The 10,000-nt window shown below is 46.1% G+C and overlaps 1 protein-coding gene across 13 annotated transcripts in view; it reads left to right on the top strand.

The window, feature by feature from the left end:
- Orp8 (Oxysterol-binding protein-related protein 8) overlaps positions 1 to 10,000 on the top strand; it is a 192,127-nt gene that overhangs the window by 37,806 nt on the left and 144,321 nt on the right. For 8 of the 13 annotated variants that reach the window (XM_086551058.1, XM_086551057.1, XM_086551072.1 and 5 more), the window contains exon 2: positions 3,646 to 3,717. In XM_086551058.1, the coding sequence (XP_086407184.1) occupies positions 3,646 to 3,717 (72 nt within the window). Of the gene's footprint in view, positions 1 to 3,645; positions 3,718 to 6,660; positions 6,798 to 10,000 lie in introns of all 13 variants that reach the window. The other 5 variants (XM_086551066.1, XM_086551065.1, XM_086551074.1 and 2 more) reach the window with 1 other exon arrangement.

Consider the following 10,000-nt stretch of genomic DNA (forward strand, 5'->3'; position numbering starts at 1 on the left):
CATCAATTTTCAACCTTACGTCCCGAAGAGTGCCATAAACAGGCGGAATAATTGGCATCCAGCCGCGCAGCCGTTGACCTCACCAGGAGAAGAATCACAACCACGCCGAGGAACTGTTGTATTGTGTCGTGGCCGTTATCAAGAGGATTATGACGACACCGCTGTATTTCGCGTCCAGGTGTTTTTTTTTAAGGCTTGTGGTTTATCCGTATATTTTTGTCACTTTTATGGAATCAATTATTTTTTTTTTATTGTGTTGAGAGGGGATGAGGCGAGTTGCATGCTGTATTTGTAGGTCATACGTCGCCATGGTGTTCACATCCTCGGGCCATCCATGCTTGGCTATTGGAAAGGGAATTTAATACGTTTAAAAGCCTTCTTAATGGCATTTTTATGGTCGAAGAAATCGGGGGGAAATAGCCTCTTTAACATAGGTTAACAAGGCCCTGCGTTACATGTTTGTCGGCGGGGGGGGGGGGGCTGTAAATCAGTCAGGCTACGTAGCTGTGTTGGTGAGGTTTGTCATCAGCACAACACTGATTGCATTAAACACAACCTGATTTTCTTAAAGAGCAGCCGAAGCCCGCTGGCTTAAGGGGCTTTGTTTTTATCTCTAGGAAATAGGGGCGAGGGGAGGGGGAGGGATTCCTGTATAATGAGGCATAGTCGGGGAGACGAGGTATAGAGATGGAGGGGGTTTGAAGACCTGGGCCCTGTTTATTGGGAGAAGGAGGAACTGAAGAGAGGAAACTCCAAAAGATGATAAGGAGAAAGCGGGTGAAAATAACTGTAATCATGACTCAGCGTTTCCAGCGTTGCGATTTTATCCATTGTATTTCATGCTTTGTATTGTCGTTGCAGAGATTGTTGGTTTTCATTTATGTTCTTGTTCTTGTCATTGTTTCTCCATGTTCGATTAATGTTTTCGTTTGAAACGATCGATCATTTTCACCATTACAGCTGTTATGTTATGTATGTCGAAGTGTCAGGACAAGGATGGGCGAGAATTAAGGTTGTGGCCTCATCGCATCGACTAGGTGTTCGCGGTTTCCGAGAAGAACAAACAAGGTCTCCTGGTCAAACAGCCGCAGGTGTTGGTACGTTGGCGGTGTACCTGTCGAGATGTTCAGGTAGGAGGATAGTTCGGTGTCTAATTAGCTGATAATCGGCCTGATAGTCAGGAATGCGAAGGGCCCCGCGGATTAGGTGAAGGACGGGGCAGGTCGTCAAGTCAGGTGCGATTTGGGTTTTGTTTGTTCCTTGTTCTAAATCAGCAGAGGAAAGGCGACAGCGAAGGCTAACTGAACACCAGGCGGGTCATAACAACTTCATTTAAGAAGATCCGGCCAGACACTGAGGCGCTGTGCATGTGCTTGTTGATAGAAGATTCAGTTGCTTGCCTGTGCGACATCGCATTTCAACCTCTAAACTGCCTCGCCCTATTGTGTGGCCGGGGGTAACGGGACTCCTTTCCTTAAGATTCCAGAAAGACCCGGAAAGCTTATATTCACCAGCCCCCCCCCTCCTCCCGCTTATAGGGATAAGGAGAAGCCCCTAGCAGAAAGTAATGTAAAGCACGGCGAGAGCAGAGACGCAATAGTTTTGTCCCCTAACATTTCACCTGGGCCAGGCTCTCTGCCGCCGACCGCTCGCTGCGCCCGCGGTTGGAATCGGGGAAGATTTTTAGACTGTTTTTTACGGGTCGAGTATTCGGTGGGACGCAAAGGGGAGTCGCGGGCCTGGAAACCGCGAGCGGAGGGAGGGAAAAATTTTGCATAATAAATGATATTTATTTTCTCTCTCTCTCCTCTCTCTCCTCTCTCCTCTCTCCTCTCCCTCCTCCCTCTCTCTCTCTCTCTCTCTCTCTCTCTCGCTCTCTCTTCGTCTCCCCTGCTCTCCCTCTCTTCTCCGTCTCCCCCGCTCTCCCTCTCTTCCTCCCCCTCTCCATTCATCCACCCATCCATCCATCCATTTTTTCCTCCTTTCTTCCCTCTGCCCCCTTCTCTCACATTCAACTTCTCTCGCCACCCTTCCTCCTCTTTCCTTTCTACATTCTCCTTTTTCTTAATTTCATATCTACCTGAGATATGAGAGAGAGAGAGAGAGAGAGAGAGAGAGAGAGAGAGAGGCAGATACAGAGGCCTAAAAAAGAAAGATAGTAAGAAAGAGATAGATAAAGAGCAAGAGAGAGTCAAAAGACTCATCTCCTTGTCGACGAGAAATGATGTTCGAGCGACAGCGTGAGGGAAGGCAAGTGGAGTAAGAGTGGGCGGTGGGTGGGCGGACGGAGCAGGCGTAGGGGATGTGATATCAAGTCGCAACTGTATAAATAAATCAAGATGGAAGTGACGGCTAGGGAGAGCCCCCAACGAGCCGCAGTGCCAACCAGTGCCAACTAGCCCCGTGGGGTTGGCGATCCTCCTACACACGGCCGCCAGCCGGATGTCACCGTGGAGAGAGTAAGCGTGTGCGTGAGTGAATGAGTTTGTGTGTGTATATAATATGTGTGTGTGTCAGTGTGTGTGTGTGTGTGTGTGTGTGTGTGTGTGTGTGTGTGTGTGTGTGTGTGTCCTCTTACCTATCCCCCTCACTCCTGCTCTTCTTTCTCCTCCTCCTCTTTCCCCCCTTTTCATCCACCCCCTGCTGCTCCTGCTCCTCCTTCCACTCCTCCCCCACTCCTCCCCCTCCTCCCCCTCCTCCCCCTCCTCCTCCTCTTTCCACTCCCCCCAATATTCCTCCTCCTCCTCCTCCTCCTCCTCCTCTCCCCCCATCCTCCTCCTCCTCCTCCTCCTCCTCCTCCTCTCCCCCCATCCTCCTCCTCCTCCTCCTCTCCCCCCCATCCTCCTCCTCCTCCTCCTTTTCCTTCGACGCCCATCCTCGACTATGAACACGTCCCGCAACATAGTTTATTGTGTCTGAACGCATTGTGGGGCAAGGCATCTGCCCTTTTGTTATCTCGTCAGCGTGACAGTTTGATTGTGCTGTCATGTCATCGGGAGGTGGATGCCATCTTTATCATTATTTTATGAGCTGCAAAATGTGACGTTTTGAACAGGACGGAGGGAGAGTGAGGGCGTGAGAGTGGGGGGAGAAAGTGAGAATGGGAATGGGGGGAGCTGAGGGATTGTGGGAAGGGGAGAAAGGAGAGAGAGAGAAAAAAAGAAGAAAAAGGTACAGATGACAATGAGGCTAAAGAAAAGAAGACTTGAGAATCTGTCAAGTGCTTCCAACGAGAAAGTAGCATTTTTATGTTTAGGAGTCAACTACTCAATCCACATTTTAATGCAGTATTTAGTCTTTATTGGCTAATACACCCCCCATCCCCCTTCCATCTTGCATTCTCTTTCTATTATACTCGCTCTTCATCCCTCTCTCTCACTCTTGCCTCCGTCTCTTTCTCTCTTCAAGTTCTTCACTTTCTCTCTCTCTCTCTCTCTCTCTCTCTCTCTCTCTCTCTCTCTCTCTCTCTCTCTCTCTCTCTCTCTCTCTCTCTCTCTCTCTCTCTCTCTCTCTGTCTCTCTCACTCTCTCTTTCACTTTGTCTGCCCTCTCTCTCTCCTACCTCATATGATACTTAACCAATTTTACTGAAAACGTTTCGAAAAATCTCAAGGCATTAATACGTCGTGTCTTTGTGTTGTTGCAGTGATCAGCGTGGACGGGGCGACCTCTGGGGGTGAGTGTAGCGACGCCAGTGTCGTCAACACCCCACGCACAGGTTAGTTTGTTTGTTTGTTTGTTTTATATTGCGCCGTGTGTGTGTTCTTTTTCTCTGGTCTCTTTTCTTTTGCTTGGATTTGTCTTGGCTGGCTGCTCATTATCCATGCTTTGTGTTTTTGTGCTTGTTGTTCGTGATAATTTGTTTTACGACTTCTGCATCAGGTGTGCTTTTTATACTTGTGATTTTTCTCTGGCGATATGATATTCGTGTCGCTTTTTTTTTTCGAACTATTTTTTCGTATGTTCTGTCGGTGTGTGAGAAGCAAGTCGATGCATTTGTTTCATTTTGTGATTTGTTTAGTTATTGAGAATTCTGTCAGCATTATTATTTTTTGCGTAGTTATTGTACAATTTTGGCCAGAATCACCCAATGCAGTCCCGTAATGAACCCGTGATACCCCGGCGCATATGCATTAACTTCTTATTTTCCGCTTGTCAAAACTCGGGAATTAATCCTAGATTCGTTTTCCCTGCGGTTATAATCATCTTAAAGCCTTCTAATCGATCGACCGCTTTGGTTCCTCGTTTTTTTAGACTGATAGGAGATAGGAGTTATCTGACAGCACCTTTAACGATAATGGCATCCTCCCTAGAGCGGCTGGAGCCACGCCCAGGGAACGCCACACTATCACGTCACGCCTTTGTTAACCAATCAGAGAAGAGCGCTTGCAGTCGCTGCTTTCAGACACCGGTGAGGAGAATTATTTTTATTGCTATTTTTTTCTATTTTTTCGAACATGGGATTACATTTTGGCTCGATGTCAAAATCAATTTTTAAAAGCATTTTTCAGCCGTCGTTGAATGATGAGCCCATGTTGCTGTGACTCCTTCATCGATTGCATATGACTCGCGGGATCCTTTTCAGATCATTGTGCCCTCAGCGCAGCAATCAAGGCAGGAGGGAGGAGGAGAATCGGGTGTGGTGCCTAGTTGCCAGCCTCCCCCTCCCCCCTCCCCACTCCCATACACGCAACCATTCAACCTTTAAAATCACTCCTATTATGCGGCGTTAAAAAATATGGCGATTTTCTTTAATTGTGTAGGTTATGTAAAAGTTGTCAGTCGATAACTTAACTGTGTATACGTTGCCAGGGGCATGGCGCTTAAATGCCAGCTCGGGGTGACCAACATACTTTGGATGCCGCGCGTTATTTTACCTTCCCATTCATTTAGTTTTAAATACACCAAGGCGTCCGTCGTAAGGCCTCTGATGACACCGAGGTAAGACCGGACGGATGTGCCAGGGGTTTTAGGGTCACTTTCGGTCGGAGTGGCACCATTTATACCCCTCTCCGGTGTGTTATACCAAGGACCTTTGTCGTGGTTGAAAACATATTCCGTCCGGTCTAGACTAGAAACTTTACCTATATCTATATTACAGTCCTCCTAGTCCTTACAACTCAGTGGATTCAGCTTAGCCATAGCCTTGTATTCTATCTATTCGGAGGCCTGTAGTGACCTCGTCAGTATTCTTGTTTAGAAAAAGTTCACATCCAGAAGCGGCTTCAGACTTATCCAGGTTAATCCAATATTTGAACCTTTCGGCGCGTCACGAGACCTTACAATAACTAAGGGAGACCACAGCATTCTCACCAAAGTCAACACCGTCGAAACACGCTTACTGTTAAAGGAATCTAAATTAACTTAGTCCGAATAAATGTCGTTTCATTTCGAAATGACAGCGTCTTCAGATACAAACGTAGCTATTAACTCGAGCCGTTTCCTTCAACGGGGATACTGGTAACTGGCACCCTGGGCACAAAAAACGAGCCTTTTGTTTACATTCTGTGGTCTTTTTGTGGTGTCAACGAGAGCGATCGTGTGGCGAAGCGAAGGGCAGGAATGCCAGGATTTTGTTTTAAAGTTGATCGTTTTTTTATTTCTATGGTTGGTTATTTATTATTATCGCATGCAATACACATGCGGCTTTAGGTACTTCTAAAGGGAATTTTTTCTTGTTTTCGGGTTTGTGTGGGATCGAAATGATGTCTTGTTCAGAATGACGCTTGATTCTTATGTGTTTTTTTTATTTATCGCCACTTCTGTTGTTTTGAATGTCGTCACGCAATGTCCATGGATGGTATTGTTGGCTGTCCGGTTCCTTGTAGTTCCTGTCTTTCTTTAGCATGTGTATATAAGTAAGCATGGTGGCTAAGGTAGCGAATATGGCTATGTATAGCCCCAATGAGACGTCGTTGTGTCTGACATTTGACCTTAGGCAATGTCGCGTAAGTCAGCCAGCTGTCAGCTCGTATTCGGAGGTGCTTGCCCAGAAAAAGAAGAGGCGTGGTGTGCATGACCATCTGTCTCTCCGAGGATTTGAGGTTTACACTACTGACAGACGAAAGGCGTAATTGTAACCTTGATGCGTTTGTAGAGGCTGACTCTTAACGCCTTGCATTTCATTCTCATCCATTTTTTTTTTTTAATCATGAGTTCTGTCAATAAGAGTTTATGGTTCCCGGGGCAAGCTGCTTATAGGTTCACGCACGCCACGTCTAGTAGCTGGCGACTGTCAGCTGGCGACCAAATCTGACGCTAACTCGACACAAGTCTTCGCTTACTCTTCCACCTGCTTCTTCTTGGTGTTATTTTTTTTTTCTGCTGGCCGTTGATTGTACTCAATTGTTGAATTTTATCTGAAGTTGAGTTTCCATGTATGAAGTGTTAATGTCAAGAATTACCTACTTTATTGATGTTCTACTGATTTTATACCTTTTACGATTAAGGAATCTTGGAATCGGTATACCTTGTTTTTCATAGAGATGAGATATTGTTTTAGTCTAAGTTTATTACAGCAAGGGAAGCAAAGAGCCTTCCTGCCATTGTGTTTTTGTTGTATTCCCAATGTACGTTTGTACATGTTTGTATATGTGTTTGTACGTGACCCCATAACTCCTAGGGTCAACTCGTTGACTGACTGGAGGTGTTGGTTTTCCAGCGTAGAGTTCAACCCCTTCGCTCGGTGTCCCCAGGGGTAGGGCTGCCCCTGGCCGCCCCTCCTCTATCTCTCCTCCCGCGCCTCCATCACGGCTGTAACCTCAGTCGCCATGAACTCCCCCGCCCCCCACAAGCCAGGTAAACCATGGCCCAACCTTTTATCTGTACTGTCAGTTTGGCACGGCCTGACCTCGTAGTCCGTGTGCCTTTGTTGACGGGATGTTGAGTCTGCATTCCTAGAACCCCGCTTTTGTGTCTAGGTCGTTGTGATGTATTCCTCTGCGCAACCCTCATGCCCCTGCAATCCCTCGTAATGATGTTGATGTCTACCCTCCTAACATCCTCCTCGGGTCCCCTCTATGGCACATCTCGTCCCCTCTACGGCACCACTCGTCCTTGCCTGATGACCTCCCCTACTCTGCCTTCGATGTGTGACGTGCCGGGAAGCCGAAGAAGCTGCATCTGCTGCTGTTGGCTCCCGTGCTCAGCGCTTACTGTCGCGATGCCCGTGTTCGTTTGCTTGAAGTGTTATTGAAGAGCCCAGCAATTCGTCTTTTTGCTTGCATTTTCAGCCCTCCCTCATAAGTAACGAGGTGGCTGTCACTGTTGCTTCCATCGCCATTGCAGATTACCCTTTGCCTCTCGCCTACATTCACCTTTTAGGTGTCAAGGGTGAGACAAATCAAGTTGCTTACACAGGCTTTCTTGCTTTCTCTGCTACCTTAACCTCAAGTATTTACCTCTCTGTCGGAGGAACCGGTCGAGAAAGGTTTGTATTGTGATTCCGCTCTCGGCTGCCACTCCTCGGCGCTCTCAGCTTCCTACAGAGGTGCCCAAGACCTGATGAAGTAGGCTCACCTTGCTCAGTTGTCTAGGAAGGGTCTCTCTCTCTCTCTCTCAGGGACATCGAACTCAATAGAAATGAGGCTCATGAGAGGACCTCGGTGTGCAGCTGTGTCCTTGTATATATGCCAGGCGGGATTGAGACGGGTCATTAACAGGATAGATTATTATTACTCCAGACTCTTGAGTAAGCCTTTGAGCCTAGGTAGATTTTGAGAGAGAGAGAGACAGAGAGAGAGAGAGAGAGAGAGAGAGAGAGAGAGAGAGAGAGAGAGAGAGAGAGAGAGTGTGTGAGTGTGTGTGTGTGTGTGTGTGTGTGTGTGTGTGTGTGTGTGTGTGTGTGTGTGTGTGTGTGTGTGTGTGTGTGTGTGTGTGTGTGTGTGTGTGTTTGTTTGTTTGTGTGATAGAATAAATAGATATAACAAATTATCTTAATAATTCAGTGGGCAGATGTCTCCGATTTTTTGTTAGGAGTTGCTTTACGTCACTCTTTTTAATGTAGCCAAACTCTTAATGACTCTCATTAAGTGTAGGCACGCTTTAGCAGTTAACCATGGGGAATAGAGGGTTAGAGTAACATACATAATCGGCCCTGCATTAGAGGAGGCCCAGAAATGCGATAAGGATTACGATAGCAGAGTGGAAGGTGGGGAGTAGATAGGAGCGCACCCTTGCCTGCATGATGTGAGCACCTCGTATGCTGTTTGGCTGTGGTTCGATTTCATGATTCTAGACCTCACACTGCATATTGGTTAAAAACGGCCCTTACTTCTCTTAAAGGGGGACGTTTTATTGCACAAAGAGTTGCATTTTTGTGTCATTTTAGTAGGTACTTTGCATCATCTCTTTTTAACCCTTGTTCTAACAATTTTTGCATTGTACCTTTTGTAGAGCACTTTGTCGCTTTTGTCATCCGCTCGCTGTAGTTAGAGCAAGAGATAGGATACTGAGTGTAACGGTAATGTATTACATAATGTTTTTTTTCTCTCTCAATTTTAGGTTCTGTACTTAAAGTTGACCTTTTTGAGGGTAAGGATCTTAGTTAATTACTCTACATTCATAGGCGCACGTATATCCAGTTATGTGTGTTATGTTTATGCATTTGTAACCATTTTAGATAGATTTCTATTCATACTAAACTTATTCTCTCTGTGTGGTACCACAAATGCCAGTGTGCACTGTAAGATGAATGTAAAAAGCGCTGAAAGAAGAAACACGCAGATATGATGCTGTGGTGTATGACGGTGTATAATAGGCGTGGAATAACAGTCCTGACGCAGACTGGGAAATCACACGTGAATAAATACGTGAATAAATGTTGTGGTTGTTAGCTGCCCTGCTCACGAGTGTTTGTCTGCAAATATGAACACACTTTGATTTTTTTTTCATTTAGGTGAAGTCCTTTGATATGTCTGAGATGGAAATGCACTATACAAAAGGCAGACAGTTATAATTATAAACATGCAGGCTATGTGTCATGTGAAGAAGATTTCTACGTTTCTCCAGTTTCACGATCATACCATTCGTTATTTTTTCTGCATTTTGCTTTAATGTGTGACCACGTGTAATGTGTCAAACAGATTGATTAGTTTCATCCAGATTGTTTATCATTTCCAAATATTAGCCATTTATGGCACCATTTACACGTTATTGTACAGTACAGTGTCCGTGTCTACTCTAGACAATACTGTAGCTTTCTTTACGTTCGGACCATTAATTTCTTCCAGAGCCAGGCACTATTCAGGTACGTATTTTATGACCTTGTATAGTGGAGGCTCTAGAGTAGATGTACAAATTAGAGCCATTGTCTTCACTCAAAGGCAGACACGTTTCATGTTTTAATGACGACCAAGAAATGTGAATAGCGCCTGGCCTTGGATGCAGTTAATGGCCTTATTGTCTTGAGTAGAGAACGACCACGAAACACGACCATGAAGGGTCTTTGACGTGGACAACTACACTGTGGACAATGACCGCGAAGGGTCTTTGATATGAATAACAGCCACGCTAGCGTCTTGAGTAGACAACGATCACGAGGCACGCCCACGAGAGGTGCCGAGAACGCTGACCTTGCCCTAGATCAAGGGAAGCGCACCGGAAGCACAGCTCGGGAGACCCAGAGCGCTGCATCGCCCGCGGCAAGGAGAAACCGCACCGGTGCTCCTTTGCCTGGCAGAGGGTTAAAAAACAGTTAGGAAGAAGAACCTTTGCTTACGTTTGCAGTGGTGATAGATAAGTCTGCTCCTCTTCTGCCTCCCCCCCCCCCCCCCCCCCGGTTTTTTTTTTTTTTTTTTTTTTTTTTTTTTTTCTCTTTTTTCTTTGTCTCTCTCTCTCTCTCTCTCTCTCTCTCTCTCTCTCTCTCTCTCTCTCTCTCTCTCTCTCTCTGCGCCAGCCCGAAATCCAAACTCGGATGCAAGAGGTATTGGATTCAGTCTCAGTTCCTTCCTTTTGTTTTCTCTCCGTATTGGAATGCCATTTTATAGGCCTTGCCCATTTTC

The sequence above is a fragment of the Penaeus japonicus genome, unplaced genomic scaffold (genome assembly GCF_977035675.1).
Source record: "Penaeus japonicus unplaced genomic scaffold, GWHDUDI00000001_assembly GWHDUDI00000024, whole genome shotgun sequence".
Lineage (NCBI taxonomy): Eukaryota > Metazoa > Arthropoda > Malacostraca > Decapoda > Penaeidae > Penaeus > Penaeus japonicus.